The following is a 16,441-nucleotide window of genomic DNA, read 5'->3' as shown; positions in this document are numbered from 1 at the left end:
ACAGAACAGTAAAACAGTAATTTTAACTAAAGCTGTAGCACAGTCTATTCGTAAAGTTTCCATTTTCATCCCCAATAATAACATTCCAGTCACAAGAAACACATTCAAAGCTCAAGTCCTGTGAAATTTTCTACAAGACGTTCTCGTAAAGTTTGACAAAATGAAAGTTTCCTTTAATCAACAAAATGTATGTCACTTTATCAACATTGGCACTTGAACCTGACATTTAACCTAGACATTTGACCCATAGGGGACAGAATTGTGGAAATCAATGGGGTTTCGGTGGATGGACTCACAAAACATCAGGTTTAGTATTAGCTCTTTTCATATCTGTTGTTATGGTATTTTGTACATCAGATGTTTCAGTATTTATTGTCTGATATGCTTCATTAAAATTTTTTGTCTTCTCTTTAGGCTGCAGACCTTTTTAAAAGAGCAAACGTCATCAACATTCTCTTTGAAAGAAATGCAACATACGATAACATCATAGTACCAGAATCGGTATGTATCAACACACCGCAGTACAGTACAGTACAGTACAGTACAGTACAGTACAGTACAGTACAGTACAGTACAGTACAGTACAGTGCAGTACAGTACAGTACAGTATAGTACAGTACAGTACAGTACAGTACAGTACAGTACAGTACAGTACAGTACAGTACAGTACAGTACAGTACAGTACAGTACAGTACAGTACAGTACAGTACAGTACAGTACAGCATAGGGCAGTGCAGTACAGTGCAGTGCAGTGCAGTACAGTGCAGTACAGTACAGTACAGTACAGTACAGTACAGTACAGTACAGTACAGTACAGTACAGTACAGCATAGGGCAGTGCAGTACAGTGCAGTGCAGTGCAGTGCAGTACAGTGCAGTACAGTACAGAACAGTACAGTACAGTACAGTACAGTACAGTACAGTACAGTACAGTACAGTACAGTACAGTACAGTACAGTACAGTGCAGTACAGTACAGTACAGTACAGTACAGTACAGTACAGTGCAGTGCAGTGCAGTGCAGTGCAGTGCAGTGCAGTGCAGTGCAGTGCAGTGCAGTGCAGTGCAGTGCAGTGCAGTACAGTACAGTACAGTACAATACAGTACAGTAGATCACAATCCATCAGTACTGAGCGAATTTTTTTTCTAGGACTTCTTCAGTGTTGATTTGGCGAAAAAGAACAACAGCTTTGGAATAACACTTGCGGTATGTAACTTGCTTTGATTGGTGCAGCTTTAGCTTCGTGAAACACAAGGTCAAAGATCATGGTATTGAAATGCCATAGGTAATGTTCTAAAGTCATATTCATTCATAATCGTTTGATAAAGACATCAACGTTTCGTTTTTAGGGTGGCCCTGAAATTGGTGGTGTTTTTATTAAGTCATTGCAAACAGGAGGAGCAGCAGCAGATGATGCAAGGCTGCAGAAAGGTTTGTTGTTCTGCAGATTTCTCTGAATGCGGAATGTTTATCTGCCGAATGGAAAATGATGTATTATAGTATTATGGACGAGTGATAGAGAGGGATCTTCTACAGTGGAGTGAAAATATTGAACTCACCGCCACTTTGTATCAAAACAGAAAACTATTATATTAAATTCAAGAACGCTTTGAAGGAACATTTTAAAAATTAAAATTTTATAATAATTGCATAACTTATATAGGACATTGTATATATTTTAACGCCTTTTTATTACTTAGTTGTAGCTTCCCCTTTTATATTTTATTAAATTTAGACAGGGCTTCTCTTGATAGCAGCAAGCATGAATGCAAATTGAATCACCCTGTATAAATAACGTATTATTGGTATTATTACGAGTAATAGACTCTCGGTTTTATATGATGGAACACTTAGAATCTAGAACACTAATATTGATTCAATAGAGAAGTTTTTTTGTATATTGTCTTTCTTTTAACAGGAGATAGAATTCTCGCCATAAATGGACAGATCATCGATGGAATGACCCGTCAGCAGGTATGTATTCTTTTTCATATCGTCTCAAACAGTTGTGCCTATCCATGATTCTTCACTTTTCACGGAACTGTGTGTCGAATTCCAGCCCAACACTACAGTTCATATACATAGATTCGTGTTTACATACATAGAACTTCTCACATACATAGATTCATTCAACATTTGTCTATTGTGATAAAATTTTGATACATTTTGTCTTTGCAGGCCTACGAAATCTTAAAAGGCTCTCTCAACAAAGTTGTTTTGTATCTTGAAAGATGTACGGTTGGAAGTGACGTACCTCCTTTAGATACGGTATCAACTTCAGATTGTTGATAATATTGTATTTTGTATTGTATTTCATTATATCATGTATAATATTGACATTTTATTGTAATTTTATAGTATAGTATAGTATAGTATAGTATAGTATTGTATAGTATAGTATAGTATTGTATTGTATTGTATTGTATTGTATTGTATTGTATTGTATTGTATTGTATTGTATTGTATTGTATTGTATTGTATTGTATTGTATTGTATTGTATTGTATTGTATTGTATTGTATTGTATTGTATTGTATTGTATTGTATTGTATTGACAAAGTATTGACAAAGTATTGACAAAGTATTGACAAAGTATTGTATTGTATTGTATTGTATTGTATTGTATTGTATTGTATTGTATTGTATTGTATTGTATTGTATTGTATTGTATTGTATTGTATTGTATAGTGCTGTATGGTATAGTGCTGTATTGTATTGTTTTATATTGTATCGACATTGTATTAATATTGTATTGACATTGCATCGACATTGTAGTGACATTTGTATTATGATGGCATTGTATTTTAGTGGCCTTGTATTGTAGTTACATTGTATTATGATTGTGTTGTAGAAGCCATTGAGATTGTGTTGTAGTGTAATTTATTGAGATTGCAATTTATTGTATTGTGTTTTATAATATGGTTTTTATCCTATTGTTTTGAGATGACAAATAAAAAACATTGTTTTTTAATAAAATATCGTCTTATATTTCTATTCAGACATTTATCATTTAATCATTTTTAAGGTATTGACTGTCGTCGAACTAACAAAAGCAGCTGGAAGTTTTGGTCTGAGTTTAATGGTTTGTACACATAAAATTTTGCTGTTATTAGTTGCTCGTTCAAGCATTTCAGACTAAACTCTTAGCCACACACAGCTACTCTAATGATTATATATCAATATATAATATCATTGTTTGAAATTCTTTAGATTTGCATTCAAGATCACATTCAAGCACAAAAATTTTTGTGTGAAAAACAAGGAAACCAACATTTTGAGCAATGTGAAAAAATCACCTTTGACTTTTAACATTGACCTTCAACTTTGACCTTTAACTTTGACCTTTAACTTTTACCTTCAACTTTGACCTTTGATCTTTGATCTATATCAACTTTTTAGGGCGGCCCTGAATCAGGTGGGATTTTTGTAAGGGCAATGATGCCAAATGGATCTGCTGAAATCGATGGAAGAGTTCAGATTGGTTGGTATTCTGTTATATACTCCTTGTAAACTGTTCCATTACCATATATAATTCATTCATAATATAATTTATAGATAGCCAAGAATCACATTTCATGGATAGTGTCTTTACTGTATTTTGCTGTATTCGTTCCTAATACCAGAAGCTTTGTTTGTCAAGTCCATTCATCACTGACTTGGTTGTTATTCATACCATCAGATGCTTGTCTGGTGTTACTTCTGCTAATATTGCCCTAACCTCTATATAAACAGTTGCTTTACAAACTATTGAAATATAATTATGCTTCTGAAATTGACATTATTGAATTATTTTGCATTGCTTTAGGTGACAAAATTACAGAAATCAATGGAATAAGTCTTGACGCTTGCACGAAAATACAGGTAATAACCTGGTAATCTCACTTTTTTATCTCGTTTGATGTCATACAAGGCTCTTTTCTTGTGCTTTTTCTACTTATTTATTATAATATAGAGGTCATGTATCTTTAACTGTATAATCTGCTTTTAGGCCATTGAGATACTGAAGAACTGTCCACAAACATCAACGTTTATCTTGGAAAGATATCGAACATCACCAAGAAGACTGGTAAGTAATCATACGAAATTAATATCTTGATATTTATCAAGGATTTTAGAACATAAAGAGTCTAATTAAATGCAAGTAAAGTTAAGTATTATCGAAGAAATAATTGTTTATTTCTGTAGAGACAATACTTACTATTATGTTAAACTTGAGTGTCTTAAATTCCTACATAAAGTTTCACTATTCATGAGGTCTTTCAAACAAGGACATCACTTGCTCAACTTAAAATGAATGCTTAAAGAAGCATTAACTCACTGTTTTGTTTGTCTTTCTGCAGAATGGCACTCGACAGGGATCAATGTCTTCAAGCTTTTCACAACAAAGCCTTAGCCAATCACGTACAAGTATTCACAGCTTAGGCTCTGAATCCAACCAATCGTATCACACGACACAGATACCATCATACTGTACCTTGCCAAGACAGACTATTGGACAGAGTGCGGGAGCTTCTGCGTTTCATCCCGTGGCTAAAAGTGCTCCAAATACGCCAAAAGTTGAAAGGGCAATGAGTGGAGTTCCCGCGAGTATGCACGCGGGTCAGATTTCACGCAATGATCTGGAAGCAGCTAGAATGCAAGGGCCTAGGTTTGTACATCCATTTAGTGTACCTCCGTGATATAGTGGCCAAAGTGCAGAACTCACGATCCAAGGGTTGTGGTTTCGAGCTTGCTACCTCTAGGTGCAACAAAATTAGGAAAGTTGTCAGGATTGTGTTTCCCTCCATCTAAGGAGTATTGGGTACCTGTTCTGTAGCTATGAGCCTGCGTAGTTCTCTCTGTGAGTACACCCTGCTATTTGGTCATGAGCAAAGAGATCAGGGGGTATTGTGAAAAGTCGCTAGAGTAGCCTTTGGCCAATGCGAGACTTTAAAACCAACAATTTCCTTTTGCACTTAAGATACAAAAATACTTATTTTCTATTGATTTTTGAATTGTGTCTAAGGTAACCCCGGTAAATTTTTGCATGTAAAATTATATTCCGAAAAAATATTTTGTGCTTATAATTGTGCAGAAACTTTTTTGTCTTACATATAAAATAAGAAATATTTAATGATTACTAAATGATAGATTGAAAACTCTGTACTTCGGTTTATTTTGTTTGTGAGGTGATCTATATGCAATTATTATCTCAGTAAATTTTCTTATCCCGAATCTGTATCCTGCCGTTTTCAAATTATCAGTTTCGTTTTTCAGATCTCAGATCACATCCACCATGGGTAGCACAGTCACTCAGGCTGTTTCTTCTATATATTCAACAAGAAACGAGATTCCGAATTCTCAAGAACAACAGGTCAAAGCTCTCACATCATCTGGTCCGACTATTACCAGCTCAGGTTTGATTTCAATAAACGTAAACGTGTTTGACTTCCGTGAACGTAAACGTATTTGACTTCTGTGAACGTAAACGTGTTTGACTTCCGTTAACGTAAACGTATTTGACTTCTGTGAACGTAAACGTGTTTGACTTCCGTGAACGTAAACGTGTTTGACTTTCGTAAACGAAAACGTGTTTTTCCTAAAGGCCTAAACTGTACTCATTTTAATTATTTACAGCTAACGTAGGTTACCCTTTCATCCTACTTTTCTGCTACCATTTTGAAATGCTTCATCCGTCTATATTCGATTATTGAAGGTAAAATGATGCCAAGAAAGTTTTGGAAACACATTGTAGGCTTTATGTAATCATTTCAGGAATCATTTTTTATCTATGCTCATAACAACTTACAGCAAACATAACATACGAAACGATAACACAGGAAGCATGAAAGTGCATCACAACCCTGTGGCCATTAACTGTTTAAACTACAAGTCTGTCCCAAAATGGAGGCAGATAATGCAGGTTGAGGATTAAGGAATCATTGTTGACTTAGATAAACCAATTTTTGACACATTCGCACTCTTTGTTTATTAGAACATATTTCATAAGAGCACCGAAGATCGATTTGTCCAAAAATAAAGAGCAACATATTAACCCGTCAATGAAAAATAAGAAAAAAGGTGTTTTTGAAAATTTTTCCTCGTATTGATAAAACAGAATTTACCTTTCTTTTCTTGTTGAAAGCGAAACTCATTTATCGTTTCACTGCTTACTGCTTTTGTCATTAACCACTGCTCTGTTTTGATTACAGGCAGTCTAACGAGGCTCAGCTCTTTGCAACGAGGCAGTGATGTACCCGTGGTCCCTCACAACGGTATACGAACAGCACCAACAACACCAGCCAAGCAGTCTGGTCTCCAATGGTTACCATTAGGGGGTGAAGCAGGAAAGCGGGATAGAGTTGATGGTCCATCTTCTGGCCAGGTCAAACCTTTAGACAACAAAATCCCTGGTGCTAGCATTCCATATAATACTACTTCCTCATCCGGGACTGGGAGAACGGGCCTTGTCAATGTCACTTCCGCCAGAGTGAATGAAACAAGTAAAGCACAATCAGCTTATTTAACTGGGCAAAATGTCAGTTCAACGCTGTCAAATACTCTCCCACGAGGATTCGGAGCATCGAAGGATCTTGTTGGATCATCATATGGTTCAACTCCAAGCGTATATGCGCCAAAAAGGTCAGTATCTTTTGAACTTTGACCTGTACATATGAGATATTGATTTAAAAAAGAAGTAGTTGTCCAAGAAACAATAGAAAGGAAGAGTGATCTGGCGTTGTGAAAAAAGAAGGTCTACTTAGGTCACGTAAACTCCGTCCTCTATCTTATGCCCTATATCCTATGGCCTCCGTCCTTTGTCCTCCGCTCTGTCCTCTCTTCGCTACTCCATCTCAGTGTCTATTAGCCACTGTGTGACCTAACTACGTGTTTTTTGCTGACTACTAAAAAGATGCATTACCGCTAAATCAGTAATCAGTCTGAGCAACTAAAAGAAACTTCCGATTTCAGTCATTAGGATCTTTCAACTAAAAAAAGATCTCATTTATAAGAGATCTGGGTGTATCAACAAAGTACAATGATCAAGTACAGACATAAATTTCAACGTCTAAACCGGTATACTCTTTGATATTTTAGCAACACTCTTTCTTCATCAACTGTGAGCCTGTTCTCCTCGCTGACCAATCGCCCGCCAAATTCAAAGCCTCAGCCAGCACCCAGGACAAGCAGCCTTCGTGACATAAACAGCCTTGGATTTTCAAAGGGACCTCTTGGTCATACGTCATCACTAGATAAACCTGAAACCAGCATTTACAGCCACTCGACCTCGTCTGAATCAAAAAGCATTTTATCTTCAGTATACTCCGTCAGCAAGACGCAAACAGCTAGTGTGACGTCAATCAAATCGAACGATTTTGCATCGCTGCATAGCTCAATTTACGCAGCGACGCAACAGAGGTCAGCTTTAGGTGCTGTCATGAGCAGTCTGTCGAGTCAAAGTTCAACTGATGTCGAAGGTCGCAGTGTGTATGAGCCGAAACGTGTCGTAGGTCAAAACATCTACTCATTGGACAAGGTCAAAGGTCAAAGCTCATTTGACAGTAGCATAGGTCAAGGTAATGTCAAAATTCTGCTTTAAACGATTCATTGATTTGTAAATTTACAAAAATTATCATTCATTATAAATTTATCCTACATTATATATATTATCATAGATTATATATATTATCATAATTTAAGTATGCTAGCTATGTAGTGCTATCCAATTTAGAGAAGTTGCATCTTTTGCTTTCTATAATTTTCTGAATTTCAAACTTATATGTGCGTTTAGTTTCCACACCTAAAGGATGTGTTCTATTCCCAATTTTTTATGCGCATCCATATTTTGATTCTTTAAGATTCTGAACACCGCAAGCTATTTGGAGTCTGTGAATTACAAAATTCTTAAATTCAATATTCAGGGCCTTTGAATGTAAAATATATTTGGTTTATGATCATAGAACTTTTATTTTCTGGGTTCTCAAAAATACGGTGCTCGAGATTTTGGGTTCCTTGCAACCTTGTCTAAATATCAAGGGGTAACTGATGATGAAAGCTAAGGAGAACCATCTTTAACATAGCAGGAAATGACAAACTATCTGGAACAAAATTGTCTTTAACATATCAATTATGAATCTATAATAAATCATTTTCAATACGGTGTCCAATATTGGTGGCGATCTTATATTGTACGCTAAAGCATTACTTAGGGTTTGTTTCTTACTAAATTATCAGAAATTTTTTTGTATCAAGTCCCTGTACAACATTATGCAGCCACAGTTGCAATTTTTAGGACAAGCATTATCATAACATAATCACTTCAACACTATTTCTTGTATATGATATTTCTTTATTTATTTCATTCTTTTATTCATAAGGTCTATCAGATATATCTTCAGAGGATTCTGAGCAGAGCACATTTGTTGCTGACTCCCACAATGCAATTCTCCAGAGCGCCAGAAGTGTCATTGGAATAGGCCATAATCCGCAGGGGATCAACAACATCCTTAGTTCTGTCTCGACCAATCAGAGCCAAGCAAGTACTGCTTCTGCCAAAGTTCTGGGCAGCCTATATGGCAACACACCCAGGACTGCCTCGCATTCTTCCGCACCCTATGTCAATACTGGTGACGTCACCGCAAAGCCAGTGATGTCATCAGCGCCGAACCAGGGCCTTCTGAAAACATCACAACCGGAACAACACCAAACAAACATTGTTGATACATTGACGAATCCATTTGCAAGGCAGTACCCCCGTCCTTCAATGCAAGCAATGGCCTCTGATATAAATGAAAATGACGTCACAACGAAGACGACACATCAAAATGGAGAAATATACCAAAATTCAGGAAAGCCGGCAGTTGTCAGACGGGGGTCATCTGGCTTCCATGGCTTAGGTAGTGAGTAAATTACTAGTGATGATACAGCAAAATCTTCAATTTGCCCTCTTCCCTATTATTCCCCCATCTCCTCTTGATAACCGTGGAGATAATTTTAGGCTGCAAAGTTATTACGTCTCTCTTCATTCTTTGTTATAACCTCTCCTCTACAATTAATTTCCCCTCTTTTAAGCCCTCTCTAGAACCTCCACAGTCAAATAAGCCCCCCCCCGTGCTGATTAGTAATCTAACATGTAGGCTCCCTTATCTTGTGATCTCGAAAAGTTTATGTTTTTAATTGAATTTCTTGGCTAAATCAAATAAGTATATTAACCTTTAACGTGTTTTAGTCAAGATGTGAACAATATCCTCCTCTTTTATGGTCTTGAAATGCCGGGCAGAAGTCATTTAGTATAAATTTGTATCTTTTTCTAGCATTTTGGGTACTCCTGTTTCTTCCTAATAAAACTGTCCAAAGCCCTTTTATTGCAATCAAAAGCCCTTCATATATCAGGCTTTACATCCAATCTCTAATCCGGAAGATAGAAAACATCCCCGAGAAAGAGCCACCTGTCTACTCCCTCTCCCTAATCAAAACATGCTGATTGAGCGATGCTTAATTATTATCTTGGCTAGACTGAACATAGAGCTGTCTAACTAATCAACTAATGATTTTAAGAAGCCGTTTAATAAGCACTCATTAGTAGCCAAACAGGCTTAGTTTTGGTCAAGGATATTTGGCAAATGTTGTATTTTAATGTTACAATTTTCATCCTTCTTCATTCTTTATGACAAATTATCTGTTTCCAGCAGTAACAACAGCTGGCCTATTCAATATAATTTTTACTTCAATTTCTTGTTGCAGGTGATCATGTATTTGAAGTCGTTCTCTACAAAGGACCAGTTGGACTAGGGATGAATTTAACCGGAGGTGCAAATGAAGGTGAGTTTATCACTATTTCCAGCGAGATTCCCCTTCCTTATAAGAAAAAGGCAATCACCTTCAATCAAAAGAACTAGGAGTCCTCCTTTATCTAAAGAATGAGCAATCCCCCCTTCCTTATAAGGAGTAAGCAATCTCCCTTTTTTCTATGGCTTAAGTAATCCCCTTTCTTCTAGGAAAATGCAATCGTCTTCCTTCAAGGAACAAGGAATCCCATGTTATCTAAAGAATAAGCAATCCTTCTTCATTATTGGCAATAAGCAATCTCCTTTCTTCCAAGAAAATTGCAGTCATTATCCTTCAAAAGGACAAAGAATCTTCCTTTTATCTAAAGAACAAGCAACTCCCCTTCCTTATAAGGAAGAAGCATTCCCTTTTCCTTTTAAGGACTAAGCTATACTGCTTTCCATTGAGAAACAAGTTCTATTGCACTTGCCTCTTTACTGCAAGGACTAGGGATGGGTAGAGAGGGCTTAGCTCGCAAGAAGAATTTCATTTGGCAAATTCTTCAATAAAGGTTGCCTATGGCTTTATCAATCCGTCATACTTTCCTCTCCTTATTTTAGGCCCCATCAGAGTAAAGAGGATTGCAAAAGGCTCCGCTGCTGACGAGTGTGGACAGCTTCAAGTTGGTGATATCATACTTGAGGTATTATATCTTAAATTCATCATTGTTTGCCCTTGTCTTCGATCTTTACCGGTGACCTTTAATTTTGTCCTTTCCTTTGACCTTTTTCTGTCACCTTTATCTTTGATCTTTATGAATTTGGAGCTTTGAAGAAAGTGTTTTCTTTGATGCATTTATTATTTGTCTTTGAAGCTTTTTACTGTCATTAATTCATGTTATTCCTGGTCACCAACGAGCTTGGTATATTTGCAGCTTACAAAAATGAGAGTAAAGTTTTAGGGCTTGGGGATGAAAAAGTTGAGAAAGACAAAGTTTGGAGGAGAACAAAAATAGGCCAAAACGTATACAAATTACACTTTAAATGTATGATGTCATACACGTCTTTTTTTACATTTTTACAATATTGTACAAGATGAGAACGCTTTTCAACTTAAATAATGAGCGCTTTGGTAGAAGCAATAAAAGCAATGGATGATTTTTCAGTTTCCTGCTGATCGCATTAAGCATGAAACTCGGAGTTGCAAATAGTTGCGTCAGTTTTACAAGTTAAAACATGCACAGTTCTGTCAACGCTGCATCGAGTACTATGAACAGACCAGTAAACAATTATCTTCATTAGAGATTTTTTGCAAAAGTAATTTTGTTCTGTTTGGGGTCATAGGTCAATGGAGTGTCAGTAGAGAAGCTTAGCTCAAGAGAAGTCGTTGGGTTGTTGCGCTCAAGCCCAAATGAGATTCTATTGTTGGTCAAGAGAGAAATGTCCTTTAATCGGCAGAACTACCAACAAGCTAATCCATATGTTGGCCTTTGATCCTTTCATATGACCTCTGAAACCTTTGCTGTGACCTCTAGAGCCTGTCTTATGACCGTTGAATCCAGTACAATGCCGGTTACAATTGACCTTTGACTTGTCTCCTGAACTCTTTTACCATAAAAACCATTTGGCCATTATGCTTCGACGCGGGCGTAAAGCGAGTGAGTAGTTTCGACATGTCGTAAGTTCGATGTCGTTGTTTATCGTAAATTAAATTGCCTTAGTGCGCGGCTGAACAATTTTAAGTTATCAGAATCCTTCAGTTTTTAAGAAACAAAATGATTTATCTTAAGTTTATCGTTATGCAGTTAAAAGTACTTTGTATTTTCTGGAACAATATGTAAAAATCTTAGTTATTTTTAACTTCAACTCAGGCTTTTTATTCTGTTGCGATATATAAGTTGTAAATTTTTTTTTGTAAATATGTTCATTTGAATTGCAAAAAATTATGCTATTATTGTTTATGTGAGGTTAATTATGCAATACATTATTTATTCATTGTTATTTATGCACACATGGCTCGTAAGTTATTCGCATCGATTATCATAAATCACAACAGTAGAATTTTAGCACAATATCAAAAAAGGCTTTGTTCAATTATAAAAGAGATTTTTTCAATTCTTGCTATTAACAGAAAAGAACTCGGTTATAGCTTTCAAAATGCAAAACAGTTTTCCCCCATTTCTGAAAATGTCCGGAAATTTTAATGGACATATTAGAAACTTTCCCGTATTTCAAATTTCAAATTATATCTTTCATAGTCGATAAATGCTAACTAAAATTAATATCATAACCGTAAGTCTAAAATCGTAACTTGTAATTATAAATCATTCTTGACGCTCCATGCTTCATTGTTAAAAACTTTTGAATAAAGATTCGAAATTTTCAGTATCCTTGCAAACATGTCTCAACAATAGTTTCAACTTTATAAATTGTCGATTTCCCCCTTCCCTATATGTCGATTTCACTTACTTGTTTATTAGCCCCCCTTTTTGTTTATAAAATTTTGGAGCTAGCCATCCCAATTTTATGTCAACATTCTCATTTTTCCGATCTCAGAACAGCTTTCTGCAATTTTGTTTGAAATCTAGCATCTTCGTTGATTCTTCTCCAAGCTTGTCCCAAGGATGCAGGTTTTGACGTATTTCATGTTTCTTCATTTATATTAAAATTTAAACAAAAACTGTGCTTTATCATCGCAAAACAGTGGTGGCGCCAGGGGAGGGCTAGGAGGGCTACATCCCCTCCGTCGAAAGCATCTAGCCCCCCTCCCCATCAGAGAAAATTTTAGGTTATTGTCGGAGCAAATTTGACAAAATAACGTACGAAAACTGCTTATTTGAGTCATTTTAGCCCCCCCTGTCGGAAGCTCCAACCCCTCTGTCGGAAGATTTCTGGCGCCACCTCTGTCGTAAAAAAGAAACCAAGATCCAGACTGTTCTTTGTCTTCTTTTGAGCAACGTATATATTTGAGTAGCAGAATCAAAGAATCGTTTTTTTTTGGTTGGTGATGCTAAGCAAAAGCTCAAGTGTGTAACTAAGCCCTGACAAGGAAAAGGGAGGAGGGACTAGGAAGAGCGAGAGAGAGAGAGAGAGAGAGAGAGAGAGAGAGAGAGAGAGAGAGAGAGAGAGAGAGAGAGAGAGAGAGAGAGAGAGAGAGAGAGAGAGAGAGAGAGAGAGAGAGAGAGAGAGAGAGAGAGAGAGAGGAAAGATTAAATCTATTTTTGTTTTGAATAAAGGCAGGTTGTAAGAGTCTGGGAAACAGGAAGGGGGCAGAACATTACAAAGTTTACAAGGTCTAGGGTAGAAGGAAGAGTTGTGTGATTGAGTTCGTGCGCTTTGGAGAAAGACTTGGAAAGGGTGAGCACTGAAAGAGTGTCTGGTATTGTGTGCATGTCTCAGGAGACCTGGGATTAGGTTCCTTATTGCATTTTAATGCCAGGGAATAAGGGCGTCTCGCTTTAACAAGTTATTGACAGGATGACGCAGTTTCGGATAGAAACTCAATGATACATCACACAAAATAATTCTTAAACTCAAACTGCTAAACCAAAAAAACAATCCCTTGGCTCTCATATTCAAATTCTTTTCCTTGCAGGGCTTTATAATCCGATGATCTTTAACATATAGCCTTATTTTTTGCCTCGCTAACTTTAGATACGAACAAAATCCTCGTTCATTTTGACTCTTGTATTTTAAATGTATAATTTACCGAATCTTGTCATTGGAATTTATTCAGCAACAAACTGAAAGTCAAATGCTTTGTTAGCAATACCGTGAAATTATTAAACCATGACGTCACAATGTAGTTTTTCTTGCCCATACCTCTTTCATCAGCCATTAGAATTGTGCCATGATCATGAGCGTTTTAGAGCCTCTCTTTATTTGTATATATTAAAACGCATGTTTTAGCCTATAGTCATATGCACTTTTTCTTTAAGGATTTCTTCGGCAAATGGCAACAACCTAAGATACAACTTACTGATTGGGAGTTCCTCTCTTTTCTGTCAAAAACTAAATTCGTATATCTTCCGATAATGTGTTACTTTACAAGTATGAACCAGTTCCCAGCCTTCCAGTTCCCTCCCCTTCGGTTCCCAATCTTCCAGTTTCCACCCCTCCGGTTCCCACCCCTCCAGTTCCCACCTTTCCGAAGATTTCAACGCATAACATAAAAGTTCTAACTACAATTTTGTCATCCCCTTCCCTTATTCAATGTTTTCATGACTGCCATATTGAAGCAGCCTCATTTTAAAACCATAATGGAATCTTGCTCATGTGCAGAAATAAAAATGGCGAATCTTCCAAAGAGAGCATGTTGTGGTGAGTAATATTTGCCTTATATGATGCATTTACAGTTACAAGCACGAAACTGCTCGCCCGTGTCTTTCCTTTTTATCTTTTGTCATGACAAGAGCTCTACTGAACCTCTAACAGGTTGTTATTACTTCTAATCTTTTAAACTTTGTTTACGTTTTGTTTGTTTTGGCCCGACTCGACTTCTAATTTTTTTCCAACCCAGAACGAGCTTTTGGAAGAGAATGAGATTGTCAATTTCTTCCTGGTCTCTTTTAATTGGTTATTTATCATTTAAATACTTAATAAAATACGTAAATACTTTTACTACATAAATACAGTCTTAGGATTTCTCATTTGTCAAGAAAGTAGGGCGTCGTTAGGGGGCGGCGTCTCACCCGCCGCAAATTATGTCTTCAGTTGTAGCTAAACGTACAACAAATTTTTTCATACTCATAATTATGTTCGAGACAATTTTGTCATATCCTATCACATAAGGCACAGTTGTTAGGAGAAATCAATGGACTACAGCCGATAAAAGCACCAAATTTCGCATAAATGTTTAGAAATTTTGTTACTTAGCCTGAATTTTTTAGGGAAATTTGAGCTTTAGCATGAAAAATATTCCACAGCGCCCCTGCCCTATTGAGAAATAAGAAGAATTGAGGAATGAATCAATTTGGTGGTTTAATAGTTGGTTGGTTCCCAAAATACAACCCAGAAACTGGGGCATAGTGCTATCAAAAAACAAGGGGGACTCTTGCACCAAATACTGCGAAAAACAATAGCAAAAGTAGAAATTGGCTACTTTTCGGCATAAACAAGGGGGCTCAGCCCCCCTGAGCACTACACCCCTGCCCAGAATATACGTTTGTTATTGTTACAACGCCGTGCAATTTAAGATGTTCAGCGTTAACCCATTGTTTCTATTATCTTCATATTATAATTATCCTTGTTATTGTTACAAAAATGCAAAGAAAGATCAGTGAAAATGCGGTTCTTTCTCCTTTATGAAGCGTTTTGAGTGCCCTTAAATTATGCTCTTCCATTATCGGCAAGATATTTGTAAACAGTAACTGCTTTGCAGGAAGAAATTGAGCTTAACAGGAAACCTACAATCGCTGCCAAAACTCTTGGAACACTTGTGATATTTTCAACATTTGCATGCCTCCGTTTCCCTCCACCTTCAAACAATGTTGTCTCACAGCAAAGTTAATAAATTCTTTTGTGGCAAACCTTTTTCTACCGATTGATGTGATATACTGCATCTTAAGCAACATTGTTTTAGGGGGAGGGGGGTTAGTCTATTGGAAACACGGGAAACATACGAAAAAAGCAAAAATTTAGCATAATATGTAGGTGTTCTAAGGAGTTTTGGCAGAGATTGTAGCTCAATTTTCCATTTGGACTCAACTCGAACTTTTAATAAAATCCCTCCACGTGTCAGGAAAAATCGTGGATGCATTAAATATGATCTTTGCTTTATCCAACATCAGATCTTATTTTGCCTAACTTTTATTTGAAAAGCTATTTCACAATTTTCTCCTAAGTTTAAGACGTTGCCCTAAATATACATATTAATTTTTCTATCTGTAGTTTGTTGTTAGTGATCATGTCAACATGAATTCATTATTTTCCCAGAGTAAAGGAAAGTGTCTTTTGACATAATGATGAATTACGCGGTTACAAGGGTCTTGGAGACTGTTAACATTATAAGAGAATCAATACTTGATATGTTTGACAATGTTTTGAAAGCTTTAAAGAAAGATCACTTCAATCCTACCTATATAGTTCATTTCGATGTACTTACACTTCAGTGTCATTAATCATTTAGTCCAACAATATTTTCATCCTAACAGAAACCTTGGGGTTCAGCTCAAACTTTTATCAAATCCCTCCTAATGTCAGAAAATGTCGCAGGTATCAATTCATGAAGTACACTCATTTTTTTTATATAAGAAACAAAGGTCGATGTTGAGTACTCCAGTTTTTTAATATTCTGGAAATTTCAATACTCATTGTTTCTTAAGAGTTTCTTAATTATGATGTCATGAATGATGTTATGAAATGTTCGTGACCTTTTTTATCACGTCAAGAGATTCGCTTTCGTTCTGATGCTGTATTTAGATGTGAGAGGTATGTTTTTATCACTTCTAAGTTCCAAGCCAACAGGGCAATCTTGTTCTTGGATTGGGGCATGGATAGAAATGTAGCTTTTTTATACCTGTCTTACGAAATACTGTTAGAGCAAGCTGCGCTTACAAGATTTTCAAACACAATTCTCGCAAATTATTCAGGGGCATTGCCCCCCCTGCCCCCCCTGCCCCTAGTGTCTACGGGCCTTTTTATCGTCGACGTCATAAAATGTCTGGCGAAATATAGATGACCAAGCTCGATTTGCTAA

At 36.5% G+C, this 16,441-nt stretch overlaps 1 protein-coding gene across 3 annotated transcripts in view; it reads left to right on the top strand.

The window, feature by feature from the left end:
• LOC135690294 (tyrosine-protein phosphatase non-receptor type 13) overlaps positions 1–12,825 on the top strand; it is a 48,786-nt gene extending 35,961 nt beyond the window's left edge. For 2 of the 3 annotated variants that reach the window (XM_065207807.2, XM_065207809.2), the window contains 18 exons: positions 251–306; positions 415–501; positions 1,149–1,205; positions 1,349–1,430; positions 1,918–1,973; positions 2,178–2,267; positions 3,024–3,080; positions 3,398–3,479; positions 3,804–3,859; positions 3,987–4,064; positions 4,339–4,646; positions 5,255–5,394; positions 6,190–6,619; positions 7,076–7,554; positions 8,356–8,877; positions 9,722–9,799; positions 10,366–10,448; positions 11,089–12,825. In XM_065207807.2, coding sequence (XP_065063879.2) covers positions 251–306; positions 415–501; positions 1,149–1,205; positions 1,349–1,430; positions 1,918–1,973; positions 2,178–2,267; positions 3,024–3,080; positions 3,398–3,479; positions 3,804–3,859; positions 3,987–4,064; positions 4,339–4,646; positions 5,255–5,394; positions 6,190–6,619; positions 7,076–7,554; positions 8,356–8,877; positions 9,722–9,799; positions 10,366–10,448; positions 11,089–11,238 — 2,891 coding nt within the window. In that variant the 3' untranslated portion in view covers positions 11,239–12,825. The remainder of the gene's footprint in view (positions 1–250; positions 307–414; positions 502–1,148; positions 1,206–1,348; positions 1,431–1,917; positions 1,974–2,177; positions 2,268–3,023; positions 3,081–3,397; positions 3,480–3,803; positions 3,860–3,986; positions 4,065–4,338; positions 4,647–5,254; positions 5,395–6,189; positions 6,620–7,075; positions 7,555–8,355; positions 8,878–9,721; positions 9,800–10,365; positions 10,449–11,088) is intronic. The other variant, XM_065207808.2, reaches the window with a different exon arrangement.
• Positions 12,826–16,441: the final 3,616 nt, after the last annotated feature.

Source organism: Rhopilema esculentum, chromosome 1 (assembly GCF_057945365.1).
Source record: "Rhopilema esculentum isolate cy_ngs chromosome 1, ASM5794536v1, whole genome shotgun sequence".
Lineage (NCBI taxonomy): Eukaryota > Metazoa > Cnidaria > Scyphozoa > Rhizostomeae > Rhizostomatidae > Rhopilema > Rhopilema esculentum.
This window is presented reverse-complemented; position numbering and strand designations above follow the sequence as displayed.